Source organism: Tursiops truncatus, chromosome 16 (genome assembly GCF_011762595.2).
Source record: "Tursiops truncatus isolate mTurTru1 chromosome 16, mTurTru1.mat.Y, whole genome shotgun sequence".
NCBI classification, from domain to species: domain Eukaryota; kingdom Metazoa; phylum Chordata; class Mammalia; order Artiodactyla; family Delphinidae; genus Tursiops; species Tursiops truncatus.
In genome coordinates, this window is record NC_047049.1 from 80120987 (window position 1) to 80141556 (window position 20570).

At 42.5% G+C, this 20570-nt stretch overlaps 1 protein-coding gene across 2 annotated transcripts in view; it reads right to left on the bottom strand.

Annotated features, from left to right (window-relative positions):
* DISC1 (DISC1 scaffold protein) overlaps positions 1 to 20570 on the bottom strand; it is a 342719-nt gene that overhangs the window by 4613 nt on the left and 317536 nt on the right. The window contains exon 12 of one of the 2 annotated variants that reach the window (XM_033842010.2): positions 9630 to 9747. In XM_033842010.2, coding sequence (XP_033697901.1) covers positions 9630 to 9747 — 118 coding nt within the window. Of the gene's footprint in view, positions 1 to 9629; positions 9748 to 13902; positions 14108 to 20570 lie in introns of those variants that run through there. The other variant, XM_073793660.1, reaches the window with a different exon arrangement.

Consider the following 20570-nt stretch of genomic DNA (forward strand, 5'->3'; position numbering starts at 1 on the left):
ACTGTATCCCTGCTCAGCCCCAGGCTGGGGGAGGGCAACTGTCACATCCAAATGCTCTGACAGTGGAAAGGGCAGAAGGCTGGAACTCAGAGCTCCAGGATTGGGGGCCACCATACAACCAGACTCCGCGCGATGAGCTACAGTCCCTATGGGTCATCCGCCAGCCTTGTTACCTTGTGCAAATCACTTTGAACCTCAGTTTTCACATGAAACAGTGACTTCTAAACGCCGTTAGGGTCTAATCTGCTGTCACGTGTTATTATACCCCCAGGTGCTCGTAAAGTAGCCACTCGGGGCCTTGGAGATTTGACGGAGTGCAGGGAGCTTGCCTTTTCTGGGTTGGTTGGTTGGTTTTTCTTTAAATGGTTGGGTTTTTAGTTTCATAACCTGTAAAGTTGTTTCTCATATAAATAAAACAATCATAGAGAACTCAGTGAATAATTATATGGAATAAATAATACGCCCGCCATTCTCTTAAAAGATGAGCTCTCTTCTAGGGGCTTAAGCTGGGGAACATTTAACCAACAGTGATTTTCCTGTCTGTCCACAGTCAGGCCCCTCTGTTCTTTCCCTTTTGTACCAGAACAATCCTAAGATAAATACAGGATGAGTGATGGATTGAATTCTTTTACCTTAATAAGCAAACTAATTTAACTTCATCTAACAGGAACTAAGAGGAAACACAGAAATATGTTCACACCACTTAGATGCTGTTAAATCGTCACAAGAGGTCAGACCACTTAACTATTACTAGATCAGAGGTGGAGAAAACAGAAAGCTTCGGGAAAAGTAGTTTGCAGAAATCTTCCCACTTGCAGACTGTCCACACCTACTACAATGTGGTTTTACTTAAGTACAATGTCAATGCAATGTCAAGAGAAAGAGATACCTTTAGGTTACGACTATGGAAAGCTTTCTTTTTTCCTGTTTAAATGAGGAACTCCAAAGGATCCTGGGAATTATGCAAATGAACCTCATCTGAGCAAAAATACTGAGCCACCCCGACAAGCCTCTGGCAGCTTTTCATCCTCTTGAATCCCCACCAGCCTTCATTATTCATGTAATTTACATACACCTACCATGATGCTTCACTCCTTGCACGTGAACTGGAGGGGAATGAGGATGGGGTTGAGGAGATGGGCGAGAGGTGGGGCAAGAACCCAATACTCGTGTTTTCTTTTTTCTTTTTTAAAAGACTTCATTTTCCTGCATTTCTCTGAACAGCTCTACGAATCTTTAGTGAAAACACATATGACTTTATACAAGCGAGAGCGTAAGTGGTCCCAGACAGAACAAGCTGCAAAGGAATCACAAAGTTATGCTACATTTATAAAGAATAAGCGTGGAGCTTAAGCAGTTTATGAATCTCGACACACTCCCGAGACTTCATTACCTTTGATATGCAGCCTGGGACTACAGGCCCCGCTCTGTAATATGCTGAATGACGACCAAGGTTTTTAGAGAGAGAAACTGCACCAGACTGAACTGCTTCTTCAAGAACTCGTAACATTTCTAGCACTGGCAGAACGCACTGAAAACGTTTTTAAGAAGACAGTGAGAGAAGCCACAAAAGAAAAAGACTAAGTTATGTAACACATCAGCCCCTCAGACAACAGACAACAGTCTCCAGGGACACAGGGAGGAGTGACAAGCAAGGGATTTGAGGATGTGACCAGCAGCTCTGGAACCTGGCAAACCATAGAATGCTTTCATTGTCTCACTCATAAAATGCAAATTCCCATACCGTCTTCACAGGGCTAGGGTTAAAAGAAATATTTTTTTCTTGTGAGAGTATAGTGCCTTTTGTGAGATGAGATTTAAGGTTTATTTACTAAAATAGCAGAGGTTGTTCTGTCTAAGTAGGGCCAGACCTCAGAAATCCTGGGAACCTCCTTTAGAACCTATGGGGTAATAATCATCAAAATGATTAAAATCATGTTTTATTTACGAAATACTTCCCTCTAACCAACCTGCTTGTATGATTCCATACTACATGGGAGTTCCAAAACATTTTGAATGTGCTTATATGAAAGAGAGTCCAGGATAAAATGTGGAGTGGGGGGGGGGAAAGCAAGTTGTAGAACAATGTGTATGGAATGATCCTAATTTTGCAAAAACAAAGGGGACAATAGAGATAAGCCATGTCTAGCTGGAAAAGCACCTTAGGAGGACACAGGGGTGGACTTCTCCTAGACATTGGTACTGGGAGGGGGATGGAGCCTTTTTTTTTCCATACTTCTGTAATATTCACAATGGACATGCATCCTTTCATAGTTCAATCAATGTGTTTGTTCAAAAAGATACATGCATCCCAATGTTCACAGCAGCACCTTTCACAATAGCCAAGACATGAAAGCAACCTAAATGTCCATCCACAGAGGAATGGACAAAGAAGATGTGGGACATACATACAATGGAATATTACTCAGCCACAAAAAAAGAACGAAGTAATGCCATTTGCAGCAACGTGGATGGACCTAGAGATGATCATACTAAGTGAAGTAAGTCAGACAGAGAAACACAAATATCATATGATATCACTTACATGTTGAATCTAAAAAAAATGATACAGATGAACTTATTTACAAACCAGAAACAGACTCACAGACATAGAAAACAAACTTATGGTTACCAAAGGGAAGGGGGTGGGGGAGAGATAAATTAGGAATTTGGGAGTAACATATGCACACTACTATATATAAAATAGATTATCAGCAAGGACCTACTGTATAGCACAGGGAACTCTACTCAATATCTTGTAATAACCTACATGGGAAAAGAATCTGAAAAAGAATGTGTATATATATATATATATATATATATATATATATATATATGAATATATATACCTATGAATATATATCTGAATATATATATATGAATATATATCTGACTATATATATGAATCACTTTGCTGTACACCTGAAACTAACACATTGTAAATAAACTATACTTCATAAAAAGATAAATTAAAATTTTAAAAATAAAAAAGCAGAATAAGCATTTAGTGAAAATAATTCAGAAATATCTTAAGAGGAGTATCTTTTTATCACAACTCTTAAATATTAGGATAGGCTTAATTAATCTATTATTCTGATTCAGCAATTTTAAAAAGTTAAAAAAAAAAGAAAAGAAAAAACACTGGAAACATTTTCCCATCTAGCAGTTGGGAAAATAATCATGTAGATAGAGATCCTCACTCTTTCCTTCATTCGATCAAATACTCAAACATTTCACAGCTCCTACTGTGTGCTAAGAAATGTTCTAGACATGGGAAGTAGGGGAGTGAACAAAGCCACTGCCATCATGGGGCTTATGTGCCACTGAGTGAGAAGAAAATAAACACACAAGGGCATGCGGATAGATCGTGAGATGGGGCCATGGCAGGGTTTGGAGCCGGGGAGAGACGTGATCTCCCTGGCTGCTTTAATCGTTAGTGGATTAAAGGATGCGAGGGCAAAAGCCTGGAGACAAGAGGAGGATTTTGCAATAATTCGGGCCATAACCAGGTGGTGGCAGTGGAGGTGGTGAGAGATGGTCAGATTCTGGATGTTTTAAAGATGGCGCCAATGGCATATGTGACGGACTGGAGGTGAGATGTAAAGGAAGGAAAAGGCAGCAAGAATGACTCCCAGATTTTTTATCTAAGCAACGAACTGGAAAAATAGACTTGCAACTGATCAAGAAGGAGAAGACTGGGAATGAGTCAGGGTTTTGGGGGGTGGGGTGGGGAGGACCTGGAGTTTGGACACGTGAAGTTGGAAAAGCCTATTTGTCAGCCAAGTGGAGATGCTGAGGAGGAAACAGACGTGAGTCTGAGGTTCAGAGAGAGGTCCAGGCTGCAGATGTGCACTTGGAGGTTATACTGAAAAAGATATCTTTACAAACATTTTTGCAACATTTTCTCACTGATTTATAGAAAGATAAACTAACCCACTGGATACATCTAACCAAAATTTTTTTTTTTTTTTTTTTGTGGTACGCGGGCCTCTCACTGTTGTGACCTCTCCCGTTGCGGAGCACAGGCTCCGGACGCGCAGGCTCAGCGGCCATGGCTCACGGGCCCAGCCGCTCTGCGGCATGTGGGATCTTCCCGGACCGGGGCACGAACCCGCATCCCCCGCATCAGCAGGCGGACTCTCAACCACTGCACCACCAGGGAAGCCCCTAACCAAAATCTTAAGACTACTAGAGTTGGATTTTCTGATTGCTCCTCCAATAAGCTCATTGATTTTTTTCCAAGTGCTGAGGAAATAAAAGTAAAACTCCAGTACTGGAAATTATGTGTATAAGAGGTGCTCACTCCATCTAAGTGCGAGAATAGGTCTCAAAAGAGTTAAATGATTCTTCGAACGCCTGCGCCCTAGAAACCTCTCTAGCTAAGTATGTGTATCATTCCTCTGTAACAGATATGCCACCAAACATCTGTGGCACCTAAGAAAATTGCATATTAATTACAACAGTGGCACAAGGATTAACATGCCAACATCTTTAAAAACACCTTTGAACCCAAGACCACCTTGGGATAGACTACACCTGAATTAGGCAAGAACATTACTTCTTTTTTTATCTCTTTTTTTAAAAATTAATTTTTATTGGAGTATAGTTGCTTTACAATGTTGTGTTAGTTTCTGCTGTACAGCAAAGTGCATCAGCCATACATATATCCCCACTTTCTTGGGTTTCCTTCCCATTTAGGTCACCACAGAGCCTTGAGTTCCCTGTGCTATACAGTAGGTTCTTACTAGTTATCTATCTGATACATAGTGTCTATGGTGTATATATGTCAATCCCAATCTCCCAGTTCATCCCACCCCTCGTCCCTTTGCCACCTTGGTAGCCATACGTTTGTTCTCTACGTCTGTGTCTCTATTTCTGCTTTGCAAATAAGATCATACTCTTGATAGTAAAAGTGTGCAGACCGTGTTTGCAACGAGCAAGGAATAAGACGGCAAGGCGTGTTTCACAGATGTCTTGCAGTGGTTACACAATACTGTCTTTTAGGGCAGCCATGTGCAAAGATCCTCAAATTCTCTAAAAGGGGTCTTTTGTTTATATATAGAAACAACTGAGTGATTTACTGCCAGTTGAGATGCCAAGCGATCATTTTAGTAGCTGGGTCAAAAGTAGGTCTTCAGTTCACCTGCCCTGAACTAGTTTGCTTCCAAAAGAAACAACAGTATGTCCTTTGCAACAGCTACTCATTTGCTAAATTATTTCTTCATATCAGCAGTGATTCCTCAGTCCTGGGAATTTTCTTTCCTTCCCAAAGCCAAAGGTGAGGGACACAGTTGTTGAAGAGCAAAGAGGAAATCCCCGCCTACATGCGACCTGCTTCAGTGGATGTGATGCTTGGACAGGGGCCCTCCCTGTGGTGCCCACCTAGGGCTAAGCCAGCAGTGCCAGCCCGGTGCCCGCACCCTCTCCTGGGCTCCCTCCTCTCCCCCCTGTGAGGCTCCAAGTCCTGCTCTTGCCATCCCACTCCCTTTGGTGGGAGCCAAAGGGAAGAGCACCGCCCGCCATAGGCATATCAGCCCAGGGTACGCAGTGTTCAAACAGCAGCCTCTGAGGGTCTCAGTTTTCTCATCTGTGAAACTGTGGAGCTCCACGATGGTCACAATCCCTCTCGCAGCTCTTTAGCCCTAGAAGCAGACAGCATTTCCAAGGAGGCAGAGCAAGCCCCTCAAACTCCCCTTCCCTTTGTCTGTTGCAGCTGCACATTGGAAAGCTGAACCAGGCAAGGGCTCCTAAGGGGATGTGGTGTTTGTGCAAGTGCCTGGATGCATTTAGAGTATTTGCACGCCATCAAGCGCCACCAAAACTAATCGATTAGGCACCACGTGTTCCAAATAAACAGAAAGAACGGAATTCCAGGAGAGCTTCCTGGATGTGAATGCAAATAGAAACACAAACAGAATAAGCCTGTCCCTGTCTTATCTACGACTCAGAGGCGAGCAGCGCTGCCCTGGGGAGTCCGAAAGATGCCCAGAGTCCAGATCCCAGGTGTCCTTCTTTCCTTTTGAAAGTATGTAGTAGGAGCTGAAAGAGAAAGGAAAAGCTCCCTGCTAAAAAAATCCACTTAACCTAGATGGTTTTCAGTTCAAGCATTATAAACAGGGAGGAACCATTCCATACACTCAAAATGTTTTTCAACACCCAACTGCTAATTAGGATCCCAAATGACTGAAATTATACTAGAGAGTCAGACTAATGCCCCTGAAAATGCCGGCTTGAGTGGCAGTGAAGTCACACCTCCCATCCTCGCCTCAGACACCAGGCGTGAGTCACCTCTGCGACGCCAGCTCTTCCAATTAATGGTGCAGACGCTTCTCACATGCTCGCCCCCAGGTGGCTGACGGGCTGGGGGTGTTATCTGGCTACTTGTAATTCAGTGAGCCTGTCAGGATGATGAAGAGACACGGCCTGTCTTCTCCCCCTCCTCCGATCTGTCAATCCAGTGTCTTCTTCATAAAAGCGAGAGACTCCCAGCCAGTTGCCCGTGGCCTTGGTGTTAAGTCAGGATACCCAGAGGATCTGCTGGGAAACTCAACCCCACTGCTGGCGACTGCTCCACCCTCTGCTGATGCCACACTACCAGGGCCTTATCACACGAAACGGTTTCTGCAAAGCTCCATGCCTTCCACTCGGGGAATGAACATCTGGAGTGTCCAAGGCTTGAAGCTTCTGGACACAGACACTGATGTGGACGCACAAGAATCACGTTCACTCCGCAGCTTTTGAACAGGAGGCTCTGGCGGAGACCTTAATGGAATCAGACAAAAATATTACACTTGCTGGGAAATTCTTTCCTGTTGCTGACGGCAAGCTGTTTCTTTCAACTGCACTCAGCTTTGTCTCTTTGATCAAGAATGGAAACACAAACCAGTCGGAGTGTGGCCAGAGGATTTCAGCGGCCTCTTGGAATCTCTAGATAAGTTCTCATTGGAAACGAGGGCTTTGGTTTGTGTAAGAAGCCTCCGCAGAACCTTGTAAATATGTCTTTCTAACTTAGGGCGCCGAGTTCCACTTGAAACTAAGTGCTGCTTTGTTAGAACTCAAAGATACCTTCTGTGTATTTACTGTCCATCCGTGACACAGAACGAAGCCACGGTTTCAGAGGAAAGTCTGGGTCGAAATCCGTATTGTGGTGTAGAGGCTATTTTTGCTGGGGGAATGATTTCAGTACCTAAAGCAGTGCTTCCCAACCCTGGTTTGACATGCCCCCTCTAGATCCTCACTTATCTCAGCAAGGATCAGCAAAACTCTCAATAAACGTAACTTCACTAAACAACTTTTGTTATAGCTTAATATTTTTATAGTAACTGTATGTTCCACAGAACAGGCCTGTCCAGCTCCTTACAGGCATAGCTGCCTCCTGACTGGCCGTGAAGGACCATGGGGCTTGTGGCCGGATGCTTCTGCCCCCTCATCAGAAACGACCTTGGACCAGCCACGCAATCTCCAAGCCTCAGTTTTCTCAACTATCAAGTAGGAAGAATAATCCCTGTCTACGGCAGTTTTATTAGAATTAAATGACCATATAAGTCACTGTGTAGTTACCAATTAATTCTTTCAAGGATTTATTACAAAATGATTGAATCAACTTACCTTGAAACCTCATCTATAAACGGGATGTCTGAGCTTGTGACAGACACTGAGAATGGTTTTCTACCTAAAACCAAACACTTTACCATGTGTAAGAACTATATTAAACATATTTTCTGCATATAACCTCATTTAGCCCAAATGAAAACCTAGAAGTACATGTTATTATCTGACTTTACAGATGCTGCAAGAGGCTTTATCCACTCTCTGTGATTCCCACCGCTCCTGAATCTGGCTTGGACTGGCTGTGGGAAAACTAAAAGCATTTTTTTTAAACATCTTTATTGGAGTATAATTGCTTTACAATGGTGTGTTAGTTTCTGCTTTATAACAAAGTGAATCATTTATACATATACATATATCCCCATATCTCTTCCCTCTTGCGTCTCCCTCCCTCCGTATCCCACCCCTCTAGGTGGTCACAAAGCACCGAGCTGAGCACCCTGTGCTAAAAGTACCTTATTTATACACAGCTCTGTCTCTTCTCAGCCTCTTCCCTACCACCCAACCCTGTTCAGGAGAAAACCCCATTCCCTAGAATCAAACTAACCTTCTGGAAAATTTCTAAACAAGAGACTAACACAGACCCTGACTGCAGCTCTCAGAACTGCTACCTGAGCCCACCACAAGCTGGAGGGATTTCCCACTGAGGAACAAGCCCACCTGCTAGACTGCAGCCAGGAACCGCTCTGTGTGCACTGGCCGTCTGCAGGGCTTTGCTCCCAGGTCCTCACAGCCGGTTACCTGCCCATCTGCTGGAGGCCGTGCCACCTTACGACTGCTCAATTCTGCGTGATCCATGAACGTGGAATAAACAAAAGTGCAGAACAGAAATGCTTCTACTGTTTCTTTGGCCAACTTTTTAATAAGCGCTTAAACATCAGTTTGTAAGGGGCAGGGAGTTACCAAAAACAGAACGTCTGCTTTAAAAAATCCACCTTGAGCCATGTGAAAATAATCACGGATTAAGTTGAAAAAATCTCCTGCTAAGTTTAACAAGCAAGGCAAAAGATTGAAGTTTGTAAGGAGGAAGGAAACGCAACATTGAATCTGTCATTAAACCGTGCATCTGAATACTTGTGATTAAGATTAATCCTTGACCATCCAAAGCTCCTTAAACGTACACATACATTCACACACACACACAGACTCCCGATAAAGCATGGTAAGAACGAGGATTCTGAAGAGTAAGACAGCGACGAGAAGCAAAGTCCAAAATAGCTACACTTCTCACAAATACATCTAATAAAAGTCACACTACTGAACAGAAATGATGAATGAATAGAGAAGTACTTTCATCTAGAGGAGTGTCAGCTTACGATTAAGTAACCGAAAAGATACAGAATGGGGCTGTATATGCCTTCATACGTCTTGCACCCACCCATCTACCCTCGAAAGAACTAGGCAGGGACACACGGAACGCACGCACATATCTACATGTGATTCAGTGCTCCACCGGCTTGCACACCTAAGCCAGGAGATTCTTGTGCATCTCGGTCACTGGCAACTGGTTTTGATAAAGGTTATTTGCAGATGTGACAGGAAATGCACTGAATCTTGTACAAAGGAGTGATCCAAAGTCCTGTTACTTGTGACACTCTCCTGCCCGTTATACGGCAGAATTGTATGGAAAAGAAAACCAAAGATGGATTTGGGTTTCTCGGTATTCAGAAGGCCCCTGGAACACTGAGGCAGGCAGACCCATAACCATCTGAGCCCCACAAACCCAGCTTCACAGCCCCTGAAACTCCATTTTTCTTTGGCCTCGTCGTGTGCTTGTCTGAACTGCACTGCTACTTTTTAGCCGTCAGGTTTAATAATCAAAAATGCTGACTTACCAAAAACTAGAGAGAAACATCGCATACTGAATAATCTCAGGGATCTGAGGTGTGTTGAACTCGAAATACCAGGAGTATCTATTTGTTTGCATCTGCTGAGGCATGGGGAAACGGTATAATTTTTTAAGACTTTCTTTTACAAAATAACCTAACAGGTGCTTAACCTGCAGGAAAAAAAAAGGATATGAATGAGATCTTCATCGTGACTGTGGATCGCAGTGTGAAGTTGATCTTCTAAGTATAATAATTTCTTGCCAATGGCTTCACATTTTTCTCCAAGTTCTGCCGAAAGGACGTAAGATTCCTGGCCAGAGAAAAAGAAAAAGATCACTCATAAACTACAGAGTTTTTCAGGGCTGTGAACACATCTGTGATTTATCCAATGGTCCACAAAGGGAAGACTCCCCTACAGAGCTGCACCAGCTCCTGCACCCCATTAGAATCATGCCGGAACCTCTGTCTCCCCTGGAGGTCGTTCTTGAGAATGACAATTTCAGGTTTTTACCGAATGATAAGCTGGGTCTACATAGCTCCACAGCTGACCTCCCTCATCCGGTCATTTCAAAGACCTATTTCCAGTACATCAACCCCTAAAGTGGATTTATCAAAGGGGAAGCCTGGGTCTTCAAGCCGCATCCACGGGCAAACTCACACTAAAATAGGAATGCTAACCAAAGAGGGACTGGGCAAGTCACGAGAGCAACTGAGCTGACCTGTGAGAACAAAGAGATGCTCCTCTAGGGGTACAGGAATCTAATAGGACACTGAACGTTGTTCGCATGCTGTCACAGTCCCTGAAAGCTAGAATATTGAGGAGACTTTATATGCCACGAGGCGTGTGTTATATGTACAGCTGCTGCCACTGCCAGCGTAGGTATTGATTTTCCCTCTCCCTCACCAGAGCGTAAGCCCCATAAAAGCAGGAAGAATGAATGTCAAGCCCCGTAAGAGCCCAGGCAATGATGTCTTGCTAGCTGCTGGGTCCAGAGCTCCTGGCACAGTGTCAGACACATGGTAGGCACATGGCATTCATTTGTTCCGTGAATGAGTAGCCAAGTCTGGGAGCTCCCTCCTTCTCAAGTGTTTCCCCTTCGTACTTGTATTCTACACATGAACCAGCAGAGAGCCTTCTTTATGTCACTTTCCTGTACAAAACCACCACATGGAGAACAGTATAGAGGTTCCTTTAAAAACTAAAAATAGAGTTACTGTATGATCCAGCAATCCCACTCCTGGGTACATATCTGGAGAAAACTCTTAATTCGAAAAGAAACACACACCCCTATGTTCACAGCAGCACCATTCACAATAGCCAAGACATGGGAGCAACCTAAGTGTCCATCCACAGAGGAATGGATAAAGAAGATGTGGTACATATATACAATAGAACCTTACTCAGCCATAAAAAAGAATGAAATAATGCCGTTTGCAGCTACATGGATGGACCTAGAGATGATCACACGAAGTGAAGTAAGTCAGACAGAGAAAGATAAATATCACAAGATATCACTTATATGTGGAATCTAAAATATGACACGAACTTATCTATGAAACAGAAACAGACTCACAGACATAGAAAACAAACATGGTTACCAAAGGGGAAAGGGAGGGGGAGATAAATTAGGAGTGTGCGATTAACATACACACACTACTATGTATAAAATAGATACACAACAAGGACCTACTGTATAGCACAGGGAACTATATTCAATGTCTTATAATAACCTATAATGGAAAATAATCTGAAAAAGAATATATATATGTGTGTGTGTATATCTATATCTATATCTATATATATCTGAATCACTTTGCTGCACACCTGAAACTAACACAACATTGTAAAGTAACTATATTTCAATTTAGAAAAGCCACCGCAGAGCAGAGTCGGAACCCTGCCCTCCTACAACCTGGCGCTAGGCCCACACTTCATTCCGTGCCCTCTGTTCTCTTATGTACCACCAAACCTGTGCCACCTGGAACGGACCCCACTGCCTTCCGTCACATGAGTCTTCCTGCCTGTGCCCCCTCCTCCAACTGTGTCTGAACCCCAGCGGTTCCTCCAAGGCCCCAAACAGTGCTTCCACCTGTAGCACAGATTCTGACATGCCTCAGTTTCTCACAAGTGATTGTAAACTCCCTGTGGGCAGGGCCTCAGGGTAATGCCTGGCATCTAGAGGGCCATGGATTTTTAAAAGAAAAGAATAAACAATGTCAAGAGAATAAGGAAAGAAAAGAGAGAATCTTACAATAAAGGTAAAGGAAAAAAGCAGCACTGTGCTTGGCGAGATAAGCCAGACAGAGAAAGACAAATACTGTATGATGTCACTTATATGTGGAATCTAAAAAAACTGAACTTGTGGAAACAGAGAGTAGAGCAGTGGTCACCAGCGCCTGGGGGTAGGGGAGTTGGAGAAAGGATGTTAAGAGTATGAACTTGCAGTTAGAAGATGAATAAATTCTGGAGATCTAATGCACAGCTGAGTGATTATAGTCAACAATACTGAATTACATACTTAAAAAATGCTAAGAGGGCTTCCCCGGTGGCGCAGTGGTTGAGAGTCCGCCTGCCGATGCAGGGGACACGGGTTCGTGCCCCGGTCCGGGAAGATCCCGCATGCCGCGGAGCGGCTGGGCCCGTGAGCCATGGTCGCTGAGCCTGCGCGTCCGGAGCCTGTGCTCCGCAACGGGAGAGGCCACAACAGTGAGAGGCCCGCGTACCGCAAAAAAAAAAAAAAAAAAAAAAATGCTAAGAGACTAGATTTTTTTTTATTGGAGTATATTTTCTTTACAGTGTTGTGTTAGTTTCTGCCACACAGTGAAGTGAATCAGCCATACGCATACACACATCCCCTCCCTCTTGGACCTCCTTCCCCCCCGCCATCCCACCCAACTAGGTCATCACAGAGCACCAAGCTGAGCTCCCTGTGCTACACAGCAGGTTCCTACTAGCTATCTATTTTCCACATGGTAGCGTATTTATGTCAAACCTAATGTTCTCACCACAAAAAAGAAATGATAAGTATGTGTCGTGACAGAGGTATTAGCTAAAGCTACAGTGGTCATCAATTGCAATATATAAATGTATCAAATCAACACGATGTACACCTTAACTTACACAGTGTTAGATGTCAGTTATAGCTCAATAAAAATATAATAAATAAACATGCAGCAAAAAGTGAGCTCAGAATTGAAAAGTAACCAAATGCAAAAGTAATATTTTCCCATCTAATGGTGAAAGTCTTAGAAGGCACACTAAAAAGAATTTTGCATAGGAAAAACAATTAAGATAGATATTCAGATTAAACTGCAGAGTTACTACAAAAACTGCAATTAATGCCCAGCAAAAGCAACAAAATCCCCAGGTGTGGTGATATTTAAAAAGTCCTTAGAGGCCGTGAGTTATATAATATTATAATTGGAGTCCAAGAATAACCATTTAACCCAGATATGTGATTTAACATTCACTATACCAACTCCAGAATGCCCTAAAGTTTATATCCCAAATGGTCAACTACATCAGAAGAAAACAGCGCTGATTGGAACTACCCATAACTACCGTAAATATTCAAGAAGTCTAATAAGCTACAAAAAAATGTATGTACAAAAGAATTCTAGTGACAACATAAGATTTTGCAGACAAATGGACACAATTACACAAGAAGGCATGTGAAGCATACTTGAAGGTTTGTTCAGAACTGACCATAGCAGTGATGATGAGAAAACAGCAAATACATAAAAATCACATATACATATATATTTTACTGATCCTAAAAGTAGTAACATTATCATTCAAAGATGCAGAATTATGGAGTAGACAAATTACATGGAAGTTAAGACAATGGGCAATGAGTAACGCCACAGTCACGCATGAACTAAATGAGACATGAAGAAAGAGAACATCTGGAGAAAAATGATTGACAGCAGTGAAACCACAAGTCATACACGAAGGAAAAAAATACAGTGTTCGTGGGAAAATATATATGACTGAGAATACACTTAAAAGAGACAAAAAAGCATCGAGACAGAACGTGGAACCGAGGAATGTAAAACACTCTTCGATGGAATCAAATGATTCAATCCTGATCTTAAGTCTAAAACAAATAGAAATCTAAGCTGAATTAAATCCATTTAAAATATGTCTTTACATCTTCCTCCAAACACATAATCCCCACCTATTTTCCTTTTAAAATTATGTACAAATTGATAGTGATTGTATGAATTCGGGAAAGTAATTTAAGACCATGTAGCAAAACTTTAACTGTTTATACTCTATGATCCAATATTCCCCTTTCTGGAATCTATCGAAAAGAAAATTTATATATTTAAATTTAAATAATTTTTATTAATCATTTTAAATAAATATAGAAAAATGTCTATCATATATGTTAAATAATAATTTATTATTTTAGTAATGCAAAAGTAATTACATTGAGTACAAGAAAGAGGAAATAACATAAATGTCCAACGATAAAGGGGACAGTTAAAATAGGTCCTGGTATATTCAATTTGTATTTAGCCATTAAAACCATTTTAATACAAGAATATTTAATGATGAGGAAATACTCAAACAGGCAAAGCACTAAAATATTCACAATTATTTGAAGGGGCAGCATTATAGCACATTTTTCTTTTCTTTTCTATACGTTGTTGTATTTTCCACATCTCTGAAAAATAATAAAGAAAAAAGTTACTAAGAACACTAACTCAAGCCATAATGGAAAAGTATGGAAGAAATACAACTGAATATTTTTAAAGAACAATTTTGAAGATTAAAAAGCACAAGACATAGAAAACAAACCTCTGGTTACCAAAGGAGAAGGGGGGATAAATTAGGAGTATGCAATTAACAGATACAAACTACTCTACATAAAACAGATAACCAACAAGGACCTACTGTAGAGCACAGGGAACTCTGCTGAATATCTTATAATAACCTATAATGGAAAATGTTTTATATATAACTGAATCATTTTGCTGTATACCTGAAACTAACACAACACTGTAAATCAACTCTACCTCAACAAAAAAATAAAGACTAAAAAGCGCAAAGAGGCGGAAGGAAACAAACTCCGCGAGATCAAGGTTCTCTGACAGTAACAGAAGATCTGCTTGGCATTCTCTCGTAGGGCTGCTCCTCCAGGTTACAGAATCCCCATCAAGTTCCTGCACAAACCACTACGGACAGATCCTGATCCTGTATTGAAAGGATACCGAGTGTGACCTGGGTGAGTATTATTTGAGTGGTTTATGGCTTTACCATAATGCTCTCACAGGGAATCTTGGGAATGACATTAGTTTAAGACCTAAACTGAGAAGTGACAGCCGATGAGAGGGCAGATTTACATATTTTATCAATCTGATGAAAAATTCCACTCCATCCAAAGAAATCCCATCTGTCCACAGAGGGCAGGACTGGACCAGAGTCACGAGCATCAGGCGGACAAAGTTGTAGAGGTCCTGCCTGTGAACCCTACCCTGGAGTGGCCAGGGAGAGCTTCATTGTCATTTCCATGCTGTGCCCAGGCATGACGGAGTGTGTGTCCAGCCACAGCAGTATGGCCTTCAGAACCTTTCCTCTCTGCTGTCAAGAGACAGTTTATTACTTCTCCCCCTTGAACATGGCTGGGCCTTTAAGGATCCTCCGATGAAAAGAACACGGTAGAGGTGACATGCCTGACTTCCAAGGCTAGATCATAATAGTTGATATGTCTCTCAGATCACTTGCCCTGGAACCCAGTCTCCATGTTGTGAGGAAGCCCAAGGAAGCCCAAGCCACCTGGACAGGCCAGGTGTAGGCATCTGGTTGAGAGCCCCAACTAAGGACCCAGCCAACAGCCACGTACGGGAGGAACTGAGCCTTCAGACAATTCCAGGCTCCACCTTCAAGCTATCCAGCGAACACTCAGACATTACGGGGCAGACAGCCCTCCCCACCGATTCATGCCTATAATAAATGTTTTTTTAAGTCACTGAGTTGGGGGTGATTTGTTATGCAGCCATAGTAGCTAAAACAGCAGGATGCATGGGTATACCCCACACAGGAGCCTGCCTGGATGGACAGGACCTTTGCAAACGCGAGCAGGAAGTACTCCCTCACCAGTCCCTAGACCAACTGGATCTTGAAGTTCACTAAAGTGCTAATGCTCTGACTTGTCTCAGGGTGGGCAGCCAGCTGAGAACTGTGGCTATGAGGCCGAGAAGTGCGAGAAAGAGATTTCAATGAGTGGCCAGCGCTGTTGGTCACTGGTCCCCAGATCCCTGGCTCCTGGTCGAATGTGCAGGAGCAGATTCTGAACACCATATTTGCTTACCATGTAACCAAGGGGACCTTGCTTCCTTCTAGCTTTGGGGAAAATGACTCTTTAGTGGACACGGCACAGCAAAATGCTTCCATCACAAGAGGCAGAAGGGTAAGACACGAGTGAATTCCTGTCTCGGGATCTCACACCCTCCTTGGGGGCACACTCACTGCCTGGGATGAAGGACGAAATCGCCGCCCTATTTAAATGATTGCATCCTCCTGGGAATATGAGTCTCTCTCTCTCTCTCTCTCTCTCTCTCTCTCTCTCTCTCTCTCTGTGTGTGTGTGTGTGTGTGTGTGTGTGTGTGTGTGTGCGCGCGCGCTACAGTCACACGGGATGGCAGGTCTCTTCAGGAAGCATAAAGCCTGTTACCACTGGTTTCTCTCTTGCTGTGAGAACACTTTTCTCAAGTGTGTCCTTTTAAGCCAGTGGGTTTTAGGCTCACTCTGCAGAGAACCCCCTGGCAGGAAAGCAGGGGCTTTACTGTCAATTCCACCCCAGTCTCTCATTTTATCCATATTATTTGTCTAAGCCAGAGTGGAAAGTTAAAAATAAAAAGGGAAATAGGAGCTATTGAAGGGCTTTTGTTTGCTTGTTTAACAGAAAGGAAACTTCTTTTCAAAAAACTTGTCCTTCAATAGATCTTCAGAAACAGTGGCATTTCTCTTTAAGCCAAAATAGTGACCTGTAAGTCAGGTGCACTGCTCTGGAGGCCCCAGCTTGGGATGTAACTGCAAGAAAGTGGAGCCCCTCATTTTCGCTCCCACCTGTTTCCCAGGACATCAAATGCCAGCATTTACAAAGGGCCACCTCAGTCAGGGCTGCTAAGAATGTCACGAGCCCACCCCTAAACACCTTCACACCTAGAAGCAGAGGGAATTGGAGCTGGCGGGGGGCTAGGAACCTCAGCCCCATCTAGTTGAGTTCCCCCTTATACACACATTGAAGGCGTCTCCAAGAGTCCTGTGACTTGCTGAAGGTCACACAAGGGGACAGTGGTGGGTTGGGGTCCAAGATGCAGGTCTCCCCACATCTAGCCAGCTCTTTCTTCTGGATCTGACTTGTGGGGGGAAACACAGAAAGGGATCTGTGTTGGGCTGGCCCAGGGTGGGAATGAGGGGGCTACAAAGTGATGACAGAAAGAAATCAGAGAAGCAAACGGCGCCTGAAGATGTCTCTTCTCCTCCCTGGAGCTCCAGTGCCACCTGCCTGGTTCTCAAAAGATGCTCAGGACACATTTGTCAAAGCAAGGAACGGAGAATTCTTTTTCGCCACGTCTCGAGGAAGCGATGCTGTTTCTCAGCCTGCCTTAGCCAAGGCCGCCTCTCACCAAGTGTGAAGAGCCTGGCAGAGACAGTAAGACCTCTCTGAACAGCTCCTTTCTCTGGAGGCAGCCAAGAGCAGCCTCGCCTGGGATAATTCCTTGCCTCTAGGGCAGCCGGCAGGTCCCAGGCGCCTGCCCCAGCCCTTCCGCACAAACACGCCTTTTATCGGCCTCAGGAAGAGCCCTAAATCTTCCATACCGTCCCTTCACACATGTCTGATTTGGTAGCCCTAACTCGGTCAGACAATATTTCAAAGAGAATTTGCTTAACTCACCTCATGTTCAGAACCCGTAGACTTTTGAGCGTTTGGGCAGAAATTTTCAGCTGTGTTGAATTAGACCTGATGTCAAATTTCTGTCCTGCTCACCAAACTCGGGAAGCGTGATTTAAAAGAGAAAATAGAATTTCCTTTGTTGGGCAGGATTTTCTCATTAAAATGACTTTCTAAAAACATTTATCTAGAAAAGTCTATACTCAGATCCAAAAATGCATTCAGTTGCTACCCTGAGCAGATGCCTGCACACACTGGTGAAAACCACAGTCACAGACTCTGGGGCCAGGCTCAGCAAGGAGTTTTTTACTTAGTGATTTTCCCATAAACAAGACTAGGCCCTTGCTTATGAAATTTGGAAAATATCAACATTGAAAGTTTTAAAACTGGAGGACATATTGAAGCTCCCTACCAAGGGTAGGGAATATATTATATTATAATAATAATTGTTTTGATAAGAACGAGTATCTGGTGAAAACATCTCACCTAGTTACATCCAGAGTGATAAGGAAATTATATATATATATATATAATTTTTTTTTCCCGAATAGAAAATGTATTTGGAATAGAAACTGTTTGGGTTAAACTGCTAGTCAGGCAGGTACTGCTGTAGCTACCAACTTTACTTATGAAAGGCTACCACAGCTAACAAAGCAACACTTTCAGAAATGTTATTCGTCAGCGGTGACCTGCCACACATTTGAGCAGACTGCCTCCACCTTGGGTTAAGTCATTGCATCAAGAACACTGAAGTGGCTCGTGTTTTAAAATGTTGTCAAAAGTAGTTCTAAAGGCAGAGGCAGTACGATGTCTGGAATGACATCAAGTAGTAGAATGAGAAAAGCCTGATAACTGAAGTAAGAAGTCTTGCTATGATTTAAAAATTAATCTGAGGAAATCAACAAGTACCCTTCAGGTCTATATATCATGTGGGAAATGCACTGTGCTGGGTGCTGTGCTCAAGGAACCCGTCAGTACAGACGAATGGATAAACAAGATGTGGTACATACATACAATGGAGTATTACTCAGCCATGAAAAAGAATGAAATAAGGCCATTTGCAGCAACATGGATGGACCTAGAGACTGTCACACTAAGTAAAGTCAGATAGAGAAAGACAAATACCATGTGATATCACTTATATGTGGAATCTAAAAAAATGATACAAATGAACTTATTTACAAGACAGAAACAGACTCACAGACATAGAGAAAAAACTTATAGTTATCAAAGGGGAAGGAGGGGAGGACGGATAAATTATGAGTTTGGGATTAACATATATACACTACTATATAAAGCGAGAGAGAGGCATGGACATATATACACTACCAAACATAAGGTAGATAGCTAGTGGGAAGCAGCCGCATAGCACAGGGAGATCAGCTCGGTGCTTTGTGACCGCCTGGAGGGGTGGGATAGGGAGGGTGGGAGGGAGGGAGACGCAAGAGGGAAGAGGTACGGGAACATACGTATATGTATAACTGATTCTCTTTGTTATAAAGCAGAAACTAACACACCATTGTAAAGCAATTATACCCCAATAAAGATGTTAAAAAATAAATAAAATAAAATAAAATAGATAAACAACAAGGACCTACTGTATAGCACAGGGAACTCTACTCAATATCTTATAATAACCTATAATGGAAAAGAATCTGAAAAAATATATATATATATAACTGAATCACTGTGTTGTATACCTGAAACATTGTAAATCACCTATTCTTCAATTTAAAAAAAAAAGAAAAAAAAGAACTTGTCAATAGTTCCCATGCTTGCCAGGACCTGTGGTGTAAGGGAAGGTCCCCACCTTGGACATCCCACTCTGTGTCCAACTACCCTGCTCGGATCCTTATTTTCCTTGGTCGTGTAATAAGGAATCAGCAATAGTTGCCTATCCCTAAAAATGTCTAATTCCTGCAATGAAATTCACAGGCTACGTCATAAAGAAAGGACAGGTGACAGAGCAGTCTGCATTTACAGACTGCTGAGCCACAGAAATACTTAAGTTTAAAAGTCAATTAAAATCCCTGCATGCGCACATACGTCCTTACCCACCAAAGACGCGGCTTGAGCCTCGAGATGTTTGTTCTGTGGTTAAGGTTCATTCCCTCTCCTATAGCTTGAGGTAAACCAGATGTGGTTACCACCATCCGTGAGCTTAGCTGATGCATTGAAGCATTTCCTTAGCTCGGTATTAAAATCATAGCCTTAAATATGTTTCTCTGGGCTGTTTTCCAAAATATTTGCTTGGCAAATACATTCCAGAAATGTTATATGGTTTTCCCTTTTTTTAATTGCCCACATAAAGAATATTTACCTCAAACTCCTGTCCAATACCACAAAGAATATCTTTCACATCTATTTGAAATAGCTTTTGTAAGTATGTGTGTTTTCACATAAATGCTGAGTTCTGCAGTCATAATTTAATGCCAATAAGACACTAACGGTACATCATTACTACTCCATATAATACAAGTATTCATCCAACTATTCAAATTATATGGTTACACCCTCAGTAAGTGGGTATTTTTTTTAAAGGCATCCAGATGTTGTCAGTGGTAAGGAAAGCATCTGAAATATTTAGATGTCTTTAGATCAGAACGAGCAATGAATTGTCTTCAAGTATCTGCACGCTTATTACAAAGAAAAGTTCTGAAGCATTAACAGAACCAAGGATATGGATGAAAGAAGAAATGGCCTGATAATTCATGTATGCTCATCGGCCTGTGGTTTCTAGTTCACGTGAAGGGCGAGCTTCAGAAAGCTGTATTTCCTATTCCATGATCACGTGAGAGAATTTGGTCTGCTTCCGTTTTACACTAATGTTGTGTAAGGCCAAACTCTGTTAGAATCTTCGGAGGAAAAATCTATTTGTAAATGAGATTCATAGCATTAGCAAATACCTAAATAGTCTCTATTTAACACAAGGGTTCGGATTCTGGGGATAGTGACATCAAACCCTAAGACCTTTTTGTATGAGGAAATGAAGACAGAACACCTTTGGGGGCACTGCATTTCAGGGGATGTGCCCTGCCAACGGCCTGTTGCTCAGAAATACTGAACTACAAGGAGGACAGAATCAAATACCAACTTTCATCTGTGTTCATCTTAGATTAAAATTTTTTTGAATTTCTAAATGCTTTTTGTGAACTATGCAACTATGAGATGACTAGAATGACTGCTTTTAACAGACTGTTAGTTCACTTTCCAGAAAAGCCTGGATTAA